Source organism: Eublepharis macularius, chromosome 9 (assembly GCF_028583425.1).
Source record: "Eublepharis macularius isolate TG4126 chromosome 9, MPM_Emac_v1.0, whole genome shotgun sequence".
In the NCBI taxonomy this organism is placed as follows: Eukaryota; Metazoa; Chordata; class Lepidosauria; order Squamata; family Eublepharidae; genus Eublepharis; species Eublepharis macularius.
In genome coordinates this window covers 108008422-108023341 of record NC_072798.1, presented here as the reverse complement: position 1 = coordinate 108023341, position 14920 = coordinate 108008422, and the positions used below count along the sequence as shown (strand labels likewise).

The 14920-nt window shown below is 52.1% G+C and overlaps 1 protein-coding gene across 1 annotated transcript in view; it reads left to right on the top strand.

The window, feature by feature from the left end:
- GRM3 (glutamate metabotropic receptor 3) overlaps positions 1 to 10661 on the top strand; it is a 101653-nt gene extending 90992 nt beyond the window's left edge. The window contains exons 4-6 of the mRNA XM_054988609.1: positions 6029 to 7095; positions 8598 to 8772; positions 10588 to 10661. Of these exons, the coding sequence (XP_054844584.1) occupies positions 6029 to 7095; positions 8598 to 8772; positions 10588 to 10661 (1316 nt within the window). The remainder of the gene's footprint in view (positions 1 to 6028; positions 7096 to 8597; positions 8773 to 10587) is intronic.
- Positions 10662 to 14920: the final 4259 nt, after the last annotated feature.

The window sequence follows — 14920 nt, the reverse complement described above, 5'->3', positions numbered from 1 at the left end:
TGCGAGGCATAGGACATCCTGAAAAGTGCTGCACATTGTGAAGGGCATGCATGCTGCAGTGGATCTGCAGCCCATGAGGTATGGATCGTCAAGCTGCATTGTTGGGGGCCGGAAGGTTGGTTGTGTGCCGTGCTCTGGGTTCCCCACTGGGTTGAAGGAGGCACAGTGCCCTAAACATGGCTCGGGTGGAGTTGTGTCATTAACTGGCAACCTTTTGGGTAAGACGACTGGTGAATCAGGTGGTACTCTGATGAATCAGGAGGTTCTTGCCAGTTGTTTCTTGGCTACTACCCCCAGATGAAACACTCTGAGGTTAGAGATGGGGGGGGATAGATGGTCCCGCTATCCACCTGGCGGCCAATTTATTCCAGTTCTTGACTGCTTCCATGTCTGGTAACCTCCTGGTGGCCTGGGGTCATGCATGCTGGGGGGGATCACTCACTGCATCCTTCGCGCACGTGATTGTACCCATGCCACGGCCACTGATGTCTGCCAGCTTTGAACTCCCGGTGTGGCCTCCTGGATGAGTAATGCTGCATGCCACCCTTGTTGTCCAAGGCCCGTTCCACCCCGCCCCAGTCAGGTAGCCCGACTGTACCAATCCCGACAAAGTTGTTCTTCTGGCCCCACCTGGTTGCTCGCTGCTGAATACCCTTTTATGAATTACTGATGGCACTCAGCAGCCACCTTGTCACCTTCTGTTATCTTCGCCTATGCTACCTGCCGCGTGAGGCCACACAGGTGCAGGCCCCCCAGGGTATGCTGCTGTGACCACCTCCTTGCACCTTGTATACTGTCACCCAGTCGCAGGTGGTGTCCTTTGCTGGCTGTCCTGCTCAAGTTTTTTGCGCTGCTTGGAGCCTCCACAATCCCCAACCAGTCAACATGATGCCCTTTTGCTACGTTCTCCCTGACCAGCCTCCACAATCCCCTGCCATCTGGCACACAGAGAAGTGAACCAGTCCACATGGTGCCTGTTTGCCATGTTTTCCTTGACCAGTTGTGTCAGGTGGAACCCCACCGGTGCCTCCCCCACCCTTCCAGGGGGAGGTGATTTTCCACACCAGCTGGAGCACCACGCCTGCCCTCCATGGCTCATCTCCTGCACTGGGCCCAGTCAGCCTCACTGGAATGTGTGTCTGACTCCTTGTAATCCTTCACCTCTTCTTGCCTGGATTCTGCAAAACAGTGCCGCATGGCTGTCCCGCCCCAACCTTGACCGGTGCCTTGGTGAAAGGCTTGCCTCTTGGCTGGGGGGGCAGGATAGCTCTCACCCAGCTAGGCGTGATGAACCACTCTACTCACAGCCTGCACAAGCCCCCTGGCTGCATCCCTGGTCATGGGCCCCATTCCGGGCCCCTTGGTTGCTGCCCTAACCTGAGCTCCTGCTGCTATTCCCGCACCGCTGCTCTCCCATCATGGTTGTAGGGGGCCCGCCCATGATGCTATGTCTGGGCCTGGGTGACTTCTGTGTCATATACCCCACCAGGGGAGTCAGGGAGGAGGTCGCTCCCATGGGCCCCCACTTCCAAAGATGCTACCCCACCTGGAGAGTAGCAACCCCAGCTGCCACCCACTGCAGCAGCCCCCAGCAAGCCTCCATCCCCATGCACCTCAGAGCTGGGGGCGGGGGGCATGACCAGCTTGCAGCTGCAGCAGCCCCCTGAAGGGATGGCAACCCCCAACCCAGCAGGCAGTCAACCCCATGCCACAGTAAAAGGCAGGAAGGGGGAAAGGGGGGGTGGGTTTCAGGGGGGCGTGCATGTCCTAGCTGAGCCTCAGCTCATTGCCATGGCCCTGGCCAGCCCCTCATACAGTCCAGGTGGAGGAAGGGGCCGGTGATTTGCACAGCCCGATTGAGCCAAGGCCAACCTGGAGTTGCCCGCTCTGGCTTGGGAAATCCTGGAGATTGGGGGGGGGCTGGGGAGCACAGCATTTGGAGAGGGGGGCTCCGTGGTGGCCAGCCAGCTCTCCAGCCCACCCTGCCCAAAATGTCTGGGGATCAGGCACCCAGACCCAGCTGAACTGGCTTTTTCAACCCACATCACCCTGAAGGGCTGAGGAGCAGGCGTGCACCTAGCCCCACCTGAGCGGTGGCCCACCAAGGCTGCAGCCGTGGCTCTTAAAACCGCCCTGTCTAGGAGGGCAGCAAAGTGGGTGCGTGCCCAGTCACGGCTGAGTGGTGGCCCATTGCGGCAGCGGCGGCAGCTCTTCAGGCTGCCCTCCTTAGAGGGCTGAGGAGTAGCATGTTCCCAGTCCCAGCTGAGCGGCGGTCTACCACTGAGCGGTGGTCTACCACTGCCCTGCCTGGGAGGGCCAAGAGCACGTGCTCGCCCAGCCCCAACTGAGCTGCAGCCCACCGCAGCAGTGGCCATGACTCTTCCCAAGAGGGCCAAGGAGCAGGCATGCGCCTAGCCCCAGCTGAGCAGTAGCCCACCACCATGGTGGCTGCGGCTCTTAAAGCCGCCCTGCCTGGGAGAGCAGCAAAGCAGACGCATGCCCAGCCCAAGCTGAGCAGTGGCCTGCCATCGCAGTGGCCGGCTGGCTCCCCAGCCTGCCACACCTGCTACTGCAGCGCCTGGCTGGGAGGGCCGCAACACAGGGTGTGCACAGCCCAGCTGAACCGTGGCCTGCCGCAGCCCTTGCCAAGCTTGGCCATCCTCCCCGTGCTGTGCAGGGGGCTGTGGGGCCGCCCCAGTTCTACCCTTCTGTCCATCCTATATTGCGCCCTGTTGGAAGGTGGGGGGTGGCCTCGCCAGAGGGGCTCAGGAGTGCACCCCAAAGCTCCCCCACATGGAGCAAATGGGGAGGGGGCATCTGGCCAGCACGCCATCCACCCCTTATTCCAACTGAGTGCTCCCTCCCCTTCCAGTGCAAGGGCAGTCTGGCATTACTTGTTACCTGCAATACAAACAATGGACCACGGTGTAATGTATCCAACTTCACAACAGAGCCACCACGTGGCAGCAAATCATAACTACTCAAGTAACATCAATGTCCTTTTAAATTAAATGTTATAATGTGGTGTCAGCAATAGTTCAACAAATTAAATTACAGTGTATTCACAATGGTCTAATGTAAACAATTAATGCTACAAAAAGACGACAGTACAATGGGCTTCCGATATTAATCCCGTTTCTGGAATCCAGTTCCTTCCTCAAGTTAAGTATAGAAGGACCCAGTTTCCAGGAAGCGGAGCAAGAGCAGCATCTTCTGCAGGACTGATACGGCCCTGGGCCCAGTGGCCTGCCCCTGCAGCACCAGGGCGAGCTTCTCGCACAGGGCTTGAATGGATACCCTGTCTAGGTGGAAGCAACCCAGGCAGATGTTGCCTGAGAACAGGAGAGAGCTGATTTGTACGGGTACTGGTGGGCTTAGTGACTCCTCCAGTGGCCCCAACATACAGTGGTGGCAGAAGGTGGACCAGGTACACCGCCTGGATGAGGGGCAGCAGAGGGTTGGGGCCTGGGGGGAAATAGTTCGTCCTCAGTGTGGAAGGTGGAAGAGGCAACACAATGAGCCCCCCATCAACCTTCCACACTGCTCCAGGTTCCAGAGGGAGTCTGTGGCAGCCATGCCAACCAGGTAGTAATGCAGCGGCCATGCCAGCCCGGTAGTAATGGCCCCAGGCCACAGACTCCCACCAGTTCTCTGAGCACCTCCAGCCAATCCTCCTGGTTGTCACCCACATTGCCACCAGGGTAGGGGAGATGTGCAGGCTGGGCTGAAGGCTCTGTGCCTGGGCCCCGGGACAGTTCTGCCATCCTTCCTGATCCCCTCGGAGTCTGAGGGTGCCTCCCCCCATCCCTCCCAGACCGCCAGCCCATGGGCTGACACCCAGCCTCCCTCCAGTGGGTCCCAACCCCAGTGCAGATGTCCCTTGCCCTGTGCCAACTGCCGCCTTGTCAACACGTGTGCTTCCTGCACTGAATAAAGTTTGTTTTGAACACAAGCGTCTCCCAGCACGTGTCTTCGCTTGCTGATGAGGGCCGCTCAATCTCACATCCCCACTGGGTTGCCCCATGAATAGTCCCGGCAGGACTCTATGGGCGGGTCCTGATGGCGTTGCCGCGGATACTTGGATGCAGCCTGTCATTGAGGTGTCTCGCCTGTCCTGCCCCACACCCTGCCCCCTGGGGGGGAACTCAGCTACTGGCCAATCACGTGGTCAGGGCTGGGGCTGCCCCACTGGCACACAGCCCTCTGAGGGAGCACTTACCTTGAGAGCACCGCAACACAGCATGCACCTCTGGGCCCGGTGCGCGCGTGCACGCGCACACACACACACACACACACCCCTGCTGCTCATCTAGGCAGCCAATCCTGGCAGGGCGCCATGGTGTGGGTGCCGCGAGCTCTGTGGCACCTGGTCCCTAGCTGCCAGCTCCCTCGGGGAGTGGGAGGTGTTTGCAGCCTGCAGGGATCACAGCCCACCCATTGGCTGCGCTGTCACTTGCCACTCATGCTCCTGTCCTGTGGGTGGCACAGCCATTGGTGGGTGCGGGCGGGGCCATCAGGGGAATGGTGGGGCAGAGGCTGATGGCAGCCGCCGCACTGGGCCTTCCCAGGCCCTGCCAACTCAAAAACAGGCGAGGACTTTGAGAAGCAAAGGGTGGAAATGATCATGGATGAGATCAGGTTTCATTCAAGTTGACAATAAGCTTGCAGCCAGAGATCAATAAAACAATGAAACTTCTCTCTTTGCATGATAGAGATTACATCTAAGAAAGATTAGACCCAGTTTGGTGTAGTGGTTAAGAGCGTGGGACTCTAATCTGGAGAACCGGGTTTGATCCCCCGCTCCTCCGCCTGAAGCCAGCCGGGTGACCTTGGGGCAGTCACAGCTCTCTCAGAGCTCTCTCAGCCCCACCCACCTGATTTTTGTTGTGGGGATAATAATAACATACTTTGTAAACCGCTCTGAGTGGGCGTTAAGTTGTCCTGAAGGGCGGAATATAAATCGAATGTTGTTGTTGTTGTTGTTGTTCTTACTGAGGATAAGAAGAGATCTACCTATTTAGAAATCTAGTTCATTCTTACTTGCCGTGCCATTCTGGAGACTAGCCATAGCCTCTTATGCTGACACAGAGCTACTCTGTGGCTTGGCTGTCCATATTGGATTCTTTGAATGCCACTGGAGCCTAGATTTTCTTCTTTTAAAAAGTCTCAGACTCACAAGTTGCAATTGAGTTATAGTGACCCCAGCATGGAGCTTGCAAGGCAAGTGAGAAGTTTTGCTCCTACCTTCCTCTGCAGGGTCTTCCTCGGTGGTCTTCCAAGTACTGACCCTGAGAAGTTTCCAAGATCTGACGAGACTGGGCTCCACCATGCCACCTCCCCTCCCTTAGCCCCCTAACCCTTATAGATCCAGATATATGGGATAAAATACTCAAGTAATATTCAGTCCAACGTTCTTCCTCCCATCTGTTATTCTAGCCAATGAAGAAAGAAACTGCTGTGATTGACCTCCTCCTCACCACATCCCTCTCCAAATAAATGCTCAGACCAAAAGATGTTTCCTGCGATCTTTCCCCAAATATCCGTGGCAGGTGCTGGGAGCAGACACACCTCAGCACTGGCCAATGCCATAACCAGTGTGCTTTATGGGAATAATTAGCAAACCCTCCCAGACCTCCCAGCGAACACCGCTATGCTTCCCAGCCTGTTGTGGGGTTTTAACTGGGTGAAGGGCATTAATGGCCACTTCCCAAGCGTCTGCATCTATCAGCAGCCAAGCACTGTTAGCTAGAGCTGATGCTCCATATCCTAACACTGAACGGTAGTGCACGGATACGGCCAAATCAAGGTCTGCATCATTTTAAAAAAGGTTGTACATCTCTAGAAGCCAACGGAGAACAGAAATGTTTCCACCGGATGATCTTAGGCTCTTTTCAGGTTTGGTAACATTATAACTGAAAGACTGAATTCACTGAACAGCACTGTGTACATGTTCTCTGATGTGTTTCCCAAAGAAAGAAAAAGCACGAAGTAGCAACATTATTTTCTTTCCCCTTCTTGTCATTGGCAGCTCCATATAGTTCTTCCAAATCTGCAGACAACGTTGTTAAGTTTGACATGTATGGTGACGGGATGGGCCGATATAATGTCTTCAATTTCCAACACAATGGAGGCAAATACTCCTACCTAAAAGTTGGCCAGTGGGCAGAGACTCTGACGCTCGACGTGGACGCCATTCACTGGTCGAGGAGCCTCACTCCCACCTCCCAGTGCAGTGACCCCTGCGCACCCAATGAAATGAAGAGCATGCAGCCGGGAGACGTCTGTTGCTGGATCTGCATCCCTTGCGAGCCCTTTGAGTACCTGGCGAACGAATCGGCGTGCGCAGACTGCGGGCCTGGGCGGTGGCCGAGTGCTGATCTCACCGGCTGTTACGACCTCTCCGAAGATTACATCGAGTGGGAAGATGCCTGGGCAATCGGGCCGGTGACCATTGCATGCCTGGGCTTTGTTTGTACCTTCCTAGTTGTGGGGGTCTTTATCAAGCATAACAACACCCCCCTGGTTAAAGCTTCGGGTCGGGAGCTGTGCTACATCCTCCTCTTTGGAGTCTTCCTTTCCTACAGCATGACGTTCTTTTTCATTGCCAAGCCTTCTCCGGCCATTTGCACCTTGCGCCGCTTGGGCCTGGGTACGTCCTTTGCCATTTGCTATGCTCCCCTGCTGACCAAAACAAACTGTATTGCCAGAATATTTAATGGGGTGAAGAACGGGGCTCAGCGGCCCAAATTCATCAGCCCCTGTTCGCAGGTCCTCATCTGCCTGAGCCTTATCATGGTGCAGATTGTGGTGGTGTCTGTGTGGCTGATTTTGGAGGCCCCGGGCACCCGGCGGTTCACCCTTCCCGAGAAGCGGCAGACTGTCATACTGAAGTGCAACGTCAAGGACTCCAGCATGCTGATCTCTTTAACATACGACGTTATCCTCGTAGTCCTATGCACAGTGTATGCCTTCAAAACACGGAAATGCCCAGAAAACTTCAATGAAGCCAAATTTATTGGTTTTACAATGTACACAACGTGCATCATCTGGCTGGCGTTCCTCCCCATCTTTTATGTGACATCGAGTGACTACAGGGTAAGTCTTTGAAGCCTCGCTCCCCCATTGGTTGTTCCAAGAGTCCTCCTCCTCCTCCTCCTCCTCCTCCCGTGGGGTACAGGCCGGCTGCTCTTTGGGTGCCCTCTCCCATCCAAGGCTGAGATGTCTTCCTTGCTGTTGGCATAACCCCAAGGATTTTCCTAACAGAAAATGAACCAGCTGCTTGGCGTAGTGCAGACAATAGGCATTTAGCATTTTAATGTTAACTCTGTTCGGTGATATCAATCCCTGCCTGAAGGCACTTGCGGTCTCTTGTCACTTGGTTATATAAGGTGGTGACTTGCAGCAGAAGGGTCATGGGTTCAATCCCCAGTATTTCTGGGTTAAAGGGTTGTAGGAGCCAGCGCTAGGGGGGAAATGGCTCGTGGCGATCTGGAGAAGCTGGGGGCAGAGTAGACAGTGCTAGGGCAGGTAGAATGATGGTCTGACTTTGTATAAGGCCAGTTCAGAGACTGACTTGAACCACTGAAGGGCCTTGGCCATAATCTAATACAACTGTAAGTGTTTTCAACTTTTTGCTCTCTGCTGCACTGCATTGGAGTGTGTTCAAACTGACACGTGAAAGATCCGTCTGTGGTGATTTATGAAAGACGCCTCAGTCACATGGGCCAGCCACCCCCTGATGCACCAGTCCAAGAATGATGAAGATACCTTTAGGAACCAGCTCACGGACTGAAGGGTCCAATGCTGCGACACCGGCAGCACACCATCTTTTCATGGTTTAGCACCCTTGCTAGAGTAAAAAATTCAGTAGGTGAAGATGTTTGCCACAACTGCAACCTGGGGGGAAGTGCTGCTGCCAAACCTCTGCATCTTATGCATCAGCTGAAGGTAGAGGAGCCCGGCCAGGGAAAAAAATAGCAACTCTTACCCTACTCAGACATAGCCAAAAACCTTCCCAAAACCTTCCCTCTCTTGCTGGACCTTAATAAAACCTTGTAGACTAGCCTATAATTCCTGGCAAAGGTTATAAAACAGATCCATCATAAAAAACGTTGACGTTTGATAGTAGTTGGCGGGGGGGGGGGGCTCAAATCAACTAGATCAAAGATTTGGTTTATCAGACCTGGTATCCTTTGAATTCCCTGACTTGGATAGGCCAGGCAAGCCGAATGTTGCCATATCTTGGGGGCTCGCAGGGTCGGCCTTGGTTAGTAATTGGATGGGAGAGTGGCAGAGGCAGGCAACGGCAAACCACCTCTGTTAGTCTCTTGCCTTGAAAACTCCACCAGGGGTCGCCGTAAGTCAGCGATGACTTGATGGCGTTCTCCACCACCACCATTCTTTGAACGCCCCTTCCGGAGAGGTTATGATTGCTCCGTGGGCATCATGGCCTGAGCCAGCATGGCTCTCCTGTCCTCCTCTTCCCTGAGGGAGAGGGTTTCTGCTCTCTCGCGTTTTGTTTGTGGGCGACGTCTAAAACGGAGGCTTACACGTTTCCCTTTCTGCTTCTTTCTCTGGCAACGGCTCTCCCCATGCAGGTCCAGACCACAACCATGTGCATCTCCGTAAGCCTGAGCGGCTTCGTCGTCTTGGGGTGTTTGTTTGCTCCCAAAGTGCACATTGTTCTTTTCCAGCCACAGAAGAACGTGGTCACTCACCGGCTGCACCTCAGCCGATTCGGCATCAGTGGCTTGGGAATCACCTGTCCCCAAGGTGAGCAAAGACTTCAAGGGGGCTGGCGGGGGGCTGCAGGGTTGAGCTGAAAGAGCCGCCTCCAGTCTCTGATTTCATAGGACTGTGGTGAGGATTTGATGGTGGAGAGGAGAATGAAGTCGGCTGCTTTGGGTCCCCCTTGGAGAAAGGCCGGGTAAAAATGAAGCAAGTAAATAAGTAAATTTGTACCCCACAAAAAGGGGCACCCTATTTCGGTGCTCTTTCAGGGAACACTCCAAGAAGGGCAAAGCGTCCTCCTGCCTGCCGTGTGGTCCACCTCCTCCCTTGGCCAGAGAAGGACGAACGGGTCATGCAGTAGTGCTGTTCAAGGTGTGACCCCTTTGACTTCTTGGAAGGCAGGCGTAGGAGGAAGCTCCTCTGTTGCCCGCCTGTTCCTGGTCAGGGAGGGCCGGTGTCACTCACGATGTCTCACTGCAGCACAAATCAGTCCCCTGGAAGTGGCTGCAGCAGCCAGTTAAACAGAGCCAATCCCAGCAAGACCAGGTGTGGGGGGCCCAGGCAGAGGCTTCCCGGGGCCTCCTCCCTGTCAGGACCCTGCCAAGATATTTTACAAAAAACTCCACTGGTTGGTTTAATGAAGACTTATTATAAAAATCCAGTTCAAGGTATGACGAAGGCTTTGCTGGGAATGACACAGTATCAACAAACATTAGTACATGTACCTCAAAGTACTGGCTCCCCTTTCTGGGGGTTGGACATCCTGCCTGTGAGAATCGAGGCACTCAAAGTCGACTTGTCGGCTCCCGGCTAAACATCCCGTGAAAGGGAAAAGAAACTACAGCTGGGCGGGGGGGGGGGGGGGAAGGTGGACGCCAACCTCCTGACCAGGTTTGGGGGGCCAGCAGAGAGTTCCCAGGGCCTCCTCACCTTCTCTGCTCACCCCAAGCCCTCATTTCACACGCTTCTTCTTTCCCACCCGTTGGCATGCCTCACATTGGGCTGTGCCTGCTCCCCCTGCCCGCCTGCAAGTCCTTCTGCCTTTGATGCATCTCAGCTTCTGCACTGCCTGCAGCTCTTTCCCCAGCGGCACGAGCAACGGGAGCATCTGGCAGCAGAGGTGGTGGAGCAGAGCAAGTGAGTGGGGGTGGGGGGGCAGTAGTGGGCCCTGCCTGGTAGCTGCCCCACTTCCAGTGCTGCTGATGCCGGTGCCCCCTCCACACATTTCAGCAGCTCTCCTCGGTGCCTCCAGACACCCATCTTCCCTAACTGAAGTCACTTCTTCCCTCCACATACAGGAAAAAATCGGCTGGTTCGGCTCAGCAGTACTTTTCACAAGTCAGGGCTGGAATGCATGAGAAATGCCCCACCTTTATGTCTGTAGATCTCTCTGTCTGTCTCACCACACACAGAGAGGAGCATTGTTGTGTCTTATTAACTGGCTGTTAGTTTGGTTTTGTGCCCTGGTACTTGCTGTTGCTTTGTTAGACAGCTTACGCCTGAGGGGCTAAGGCAGGAGACGCATATTTTCATTCAATAAATTCTGGCACGCCAGCTAGTTTGGCGTTTATGTCTTCTGCAAAAGGGTCCTGGGGAGCGTCCTTGGAAGAAAGGGCAGAGGGTTCCCTGTTGGAAAACTCCAGCCATGTCATCAAACTGCAGTTCCCAGGTTTCCTTTCTGCAGAATTAGTATGGCTTTGAATCTAATTTAAACTTGTCATGCAGACCTATTAACCCCACCGACATCTGATTGATTTGAAAAGATTGTAATTTTTTCTCACCATTGTAAAGCCTAAGGGAAAACACGGGGTTAAAAAAAAAATCCTGTCGTGGTTAACACGGATCTCTGTCTTTCAGCCTCAGCTCATGTGTACGTGCCCACTGCCTGCAACGGACGGGAAGTCGCGGATTCCACCTCCTCTTCTCTCTGAGGGATCCACTCTTCGGCTGTTAGGAAGCACGGCACAGTTCTTGTGCAACCACGAAAAAGAACGAAGGGAAAAAAGGACTAGCGTTTTTTCTAGAAACTGCGTAATAAATTATTTTTGAGGACTGTACAGTATATAGTGTTCCTTTGAGAACAATTTTAGCGCTCTCTGGGCCAAGCTACAAGTGACGAATTACACTTGCCTGGCAAGTGAACAGACTCACGTGTATTCCTCCCTGTTCACTTGCCCTTCACTTGATCGCGTAGTGGCAAGTGGAGGGCAAGTGAACAGGGAGGTATACACGTGGGTCTGTTCACTTGCCAGGCAAGTGTCACTCGTCACTTGTGGCTTGGCTCTCTGTGATTAACAATTCCAAGGAATGTGTAAATAGCCACAGGCTCTAGTACTACCATGTTGACTCAGCGATGAGGGAATGGTTAGTTGCCATGTTCGGTGGCTTTCTTTCTAATGAATTTTTTGTAATTCCTTGTCGTAACTTACTTAGACTGCATTTCTATGTTGTAAATTATGGTTACATTCTGTGCAATGAATGGTTTTCACCGCAGTATTAATTAATGTAAAGATGCCAATAATAAAACCTGAAATGTTTTCGAGCATGCTTGCTCGCTTTTTCTCCTTCGGCGTTAGCTTGAAGTCATCAAAGATGATGGACTAACTTCTCAGCAGAGGACGGGATGGTAGCTCTTCTCCTTTGTGGTCTTTTTGAGGCCATCTCTACAATGAGGCAGAATGAGCCAGCCCGCTGCAGTTCATAGCTTTTGAGGTTGCATGTGCCAGGTCTTTAATTATTAAGATGGTTTCGGGGCAGCCACACCAATTGCATTTTAATCAGGTGCCACTTGAGATTTTCTGCTCTTCTGCATAACATGACCTCAGCATCCATGTGGTAGCCCTGATCAGGATAGCCCAGATTAGCCTAATCTCATCAGATGGCAGAAGCTGAGCAGAGCCGGCCTTGGTTAGTCATTGGATGGGAGGCTTCCCACGAAGACCAGGGTTGCAGAGGCAGGCAACGGCAAGCCACTTCTGTTAGTCGCTTGCCTGGAAAACCCCACTACGGGTCACCATAAGTCAGCTATGACTGGAGGGCATTCTCCACCACCATCCATGTGGTAACACAGCTCGGCACACAATGAGCCCTCCCCCCTGCCATGCCATGCCAAGCCCGCCAGTTCAAATGCTTGTTCCATTATATCAGTGTTCAAAATAATGCCCAGTGTGTCTCTGATGCAGTTTATAAAGTCAAGCACCAGGAACTGCAGGCAATGGAGGTTCACTCCATGGGAACACAGAAAGAGGCAGCCTGGCGAGCTGACCAGGAGAAGCTGCTCACACCGAGAGGATCACGTCTCACGCTGCCCTAAGCCCCCCGGGGTGAGCTACAGAGCATGACGTGGCTTTACTCCTACTATTGAATCCTGACTAAATTTTTTGCTGATTCCCCTTGCACAAAAAACCTCTAACCTCCCCCCTCCAAGCTCCTCTTGGGGGACTCCACATCCCAGGAGTGGCATTTCAGGCTGCCACGAGAGGGTGGGGGCAGGGAAGTCATGCCTCCGCAGATGGAAATCCATCCATCCGTTGAAACTGTAGACAAGATCCGGTTCTAACAGTCTTCCTTCACCCCCCTATCCTTCACCAACTTGACAAGAAACACGCCCTTCACTATATATTCTCAAAAGACTGTCCCACAAGCAGTGGGGTTTCCTATCACTGTTCAAGGCATCTTTGGCCCTCTCCCAAAGAGCAAATAAATCTTAGGAAAACTCATTTTGAGTGTCTACAAAAAAGACTCAACTATGCTGCAAAAATGCAAACGTTCAGCCAAGAGACCTCCCCAGGACTGGTTTGTGTGATTTCTATGCTCTGAGAACCACCGGTGAATCAGCTTCGAGAACCCTGGCGGGGAGGCTGCAGCTGCTGGTGAGGTGGCTTGTATTCCCAGCAAGGCCTGAACATCACAATATGGGTTCCTGAGATATACACCCAGTTTGGTGTAGTGGTTAAGAGTGCGGGACTCTAATCTGGAGAGCCGGGTTTGATTCCTCACTCCTCCGCTTGAAGCCAGCTGGGTGACCTTGGGCCAGTCACAGCTCTCTTGGAGCTCTCTCAGCCCCACCCACCTCACAGGGGGATTTTTCTGGAGATAATAACAACATACTTTGTAAGTGGGCATTAAGTTGTCCTGAAGGGTGGTATATAAATCAAATGTTATTATATTATTATTAACCACAACATTAAGGCAGAGTTGCTGAACCAAACATTCCCTTTCGTTGAAAAAACACTCCTGGATCCCACAACATCTCCAAAGATGTAGTTTTATTTTATTTTTATTTTTTTAAAAAACCACAAACACGGTCTAAGAAAACACGTCATGTTTTAAATGTTTATGTAAAACCAGCAAAATTACATTTAAAGCCAAGACTTTGGGGAAGGGATCATATAGAGGAAAAACTGGGAAATGCACCAACAGATCACATTTATGGCAATTTTTCCACCGCAGTGAGACTTCAGATAGTAATGGGACCAAACATCATTTTTAAGTGCTATCAACCCATTCAATGTGTAGGAAAAAAGTTACGATCTGAAATAAATGGACGCAGATTGTGATTCTTCGTAGCAACGGAAGCACTTTCTACACATGCCCAGAGATTCTCTTTGGCATCCACAGTCCCGGGGTGGGTCCTTCAGCTCCACACTAAGCAAACCTGATCCTGCCAAAATATTCCCTTTTATTCAGCTTTTAAAGGAAAAGGCCCTTCCTCAGCTACAAACCAAGTGTGAAAAGTGGAGTTCCTCAGGGATCAGTCCTGGGACCTGTTCTGTTCAGCATTGTTATAAATGATTTGGATGAAGGAATAGAGGGAATGCTTATTAAATCTGCAGATGATGCTAAGTTGGGAGGGACGGCAAATACGGTCAAAGACAGAGTCAGGATACAGGATGATCTTGACAGGCTGGAAAACTGGGATAAAACAAATAAAATGAATTTCAACAAATATAAATGTAAAGTTCTGCACTTAGGTAGGAAAAATCAAATGCATAATTATAGGATGGGGGATACTTGCCTTGCCAGTAGTATGTGCGAAAAGGATCTAGGGGTCTAAGTAGACCATACACTGAACGTGAGTCAGCAGTGTGATGTGGTAGCTAAAAAGGCAAATGCGATTTTGGGCTGTAGCAACAGAAGAATAGCGTCCAGATCGCAAGAAGTGAATGGTATTGCTCTACTCTGCTCTGGTTAGACCTCACCTAGAGTATCACGTTCAGTTTGGGGCACCACAATTTAAGAAGGATATAGACAAGCTGGAAGGTGTCCAGAGGAGGGCAACGAAGATGGTGAGGGGTCTGGAGACCAAGTCCTGTGAGGAAAGGTTGAAGGAGCTCAGAATGTTTAGCCTGGAGAGGAGACGACTGAGAGGTGATATGATAACCATCTTCAAGTACTTGAAGGGCTGTCACATAGAGGATGGTGCAGAGTTGTTTTCCATTGCCCCAGAAGGTTGGGCCAGAACCAACGGGTTGAAATTAAATCAAAAGAGTTTTTGGCTAAACATTAGGAAGACGTTCCTGCCCGTTAGAGCGGCCCCTCAGTGGAACAGGCTTCCTCGGGAGGTGGTGGGCTCTCCTTCTTTGGAGGTTTTTAAGCAGAGGCTAGATGGCCACCTGACAGCAATGCTGATTCTGCGAACCTGTGCAGATCATGAGGGGGAGGGCAAAATGGGTTACATCAGTGCTTAGTTCTCGTGGCCCCTTCTTACATGTCCAGGGTAATGCCAATCACCACCTTGGGGTCAGGTAGCAATTTTCCACAGGCCAGTTTGGCTAGAGATTCTGGAGGTGTTTTGCCATCTTCTGGGCATGCAATAAGGGTCACTGGGGTGTGTGTGGGAGGGAGGTAACTGTGAATTTCCTGCATTGTGCAGGGGGTTGGACTAGATGACCCTGGAATCCCCTTCCAACCCTCTGATTCCAGTTGGCTTAAGGAGAGCCCTTGGGGAAATGGCTACGTTTTGTGAAACTGAGCTCCTGGGTATCAATTATCAGAAGACCAAAATCATAGCATTCAGGAGTAGATCGAAACAAAGATATTGGGCTATCAATGGCCATCAGATTGAACAAGTAGATAGCTTTAAATACTTGGGTGTGATTGTACAGGCAAATGGTTCAAGGGTTAAGCACAGCCAATATGTCGCTGAACAAGGGGAAAGATCGGCAAATGCCGTATTAAAACATTTTCG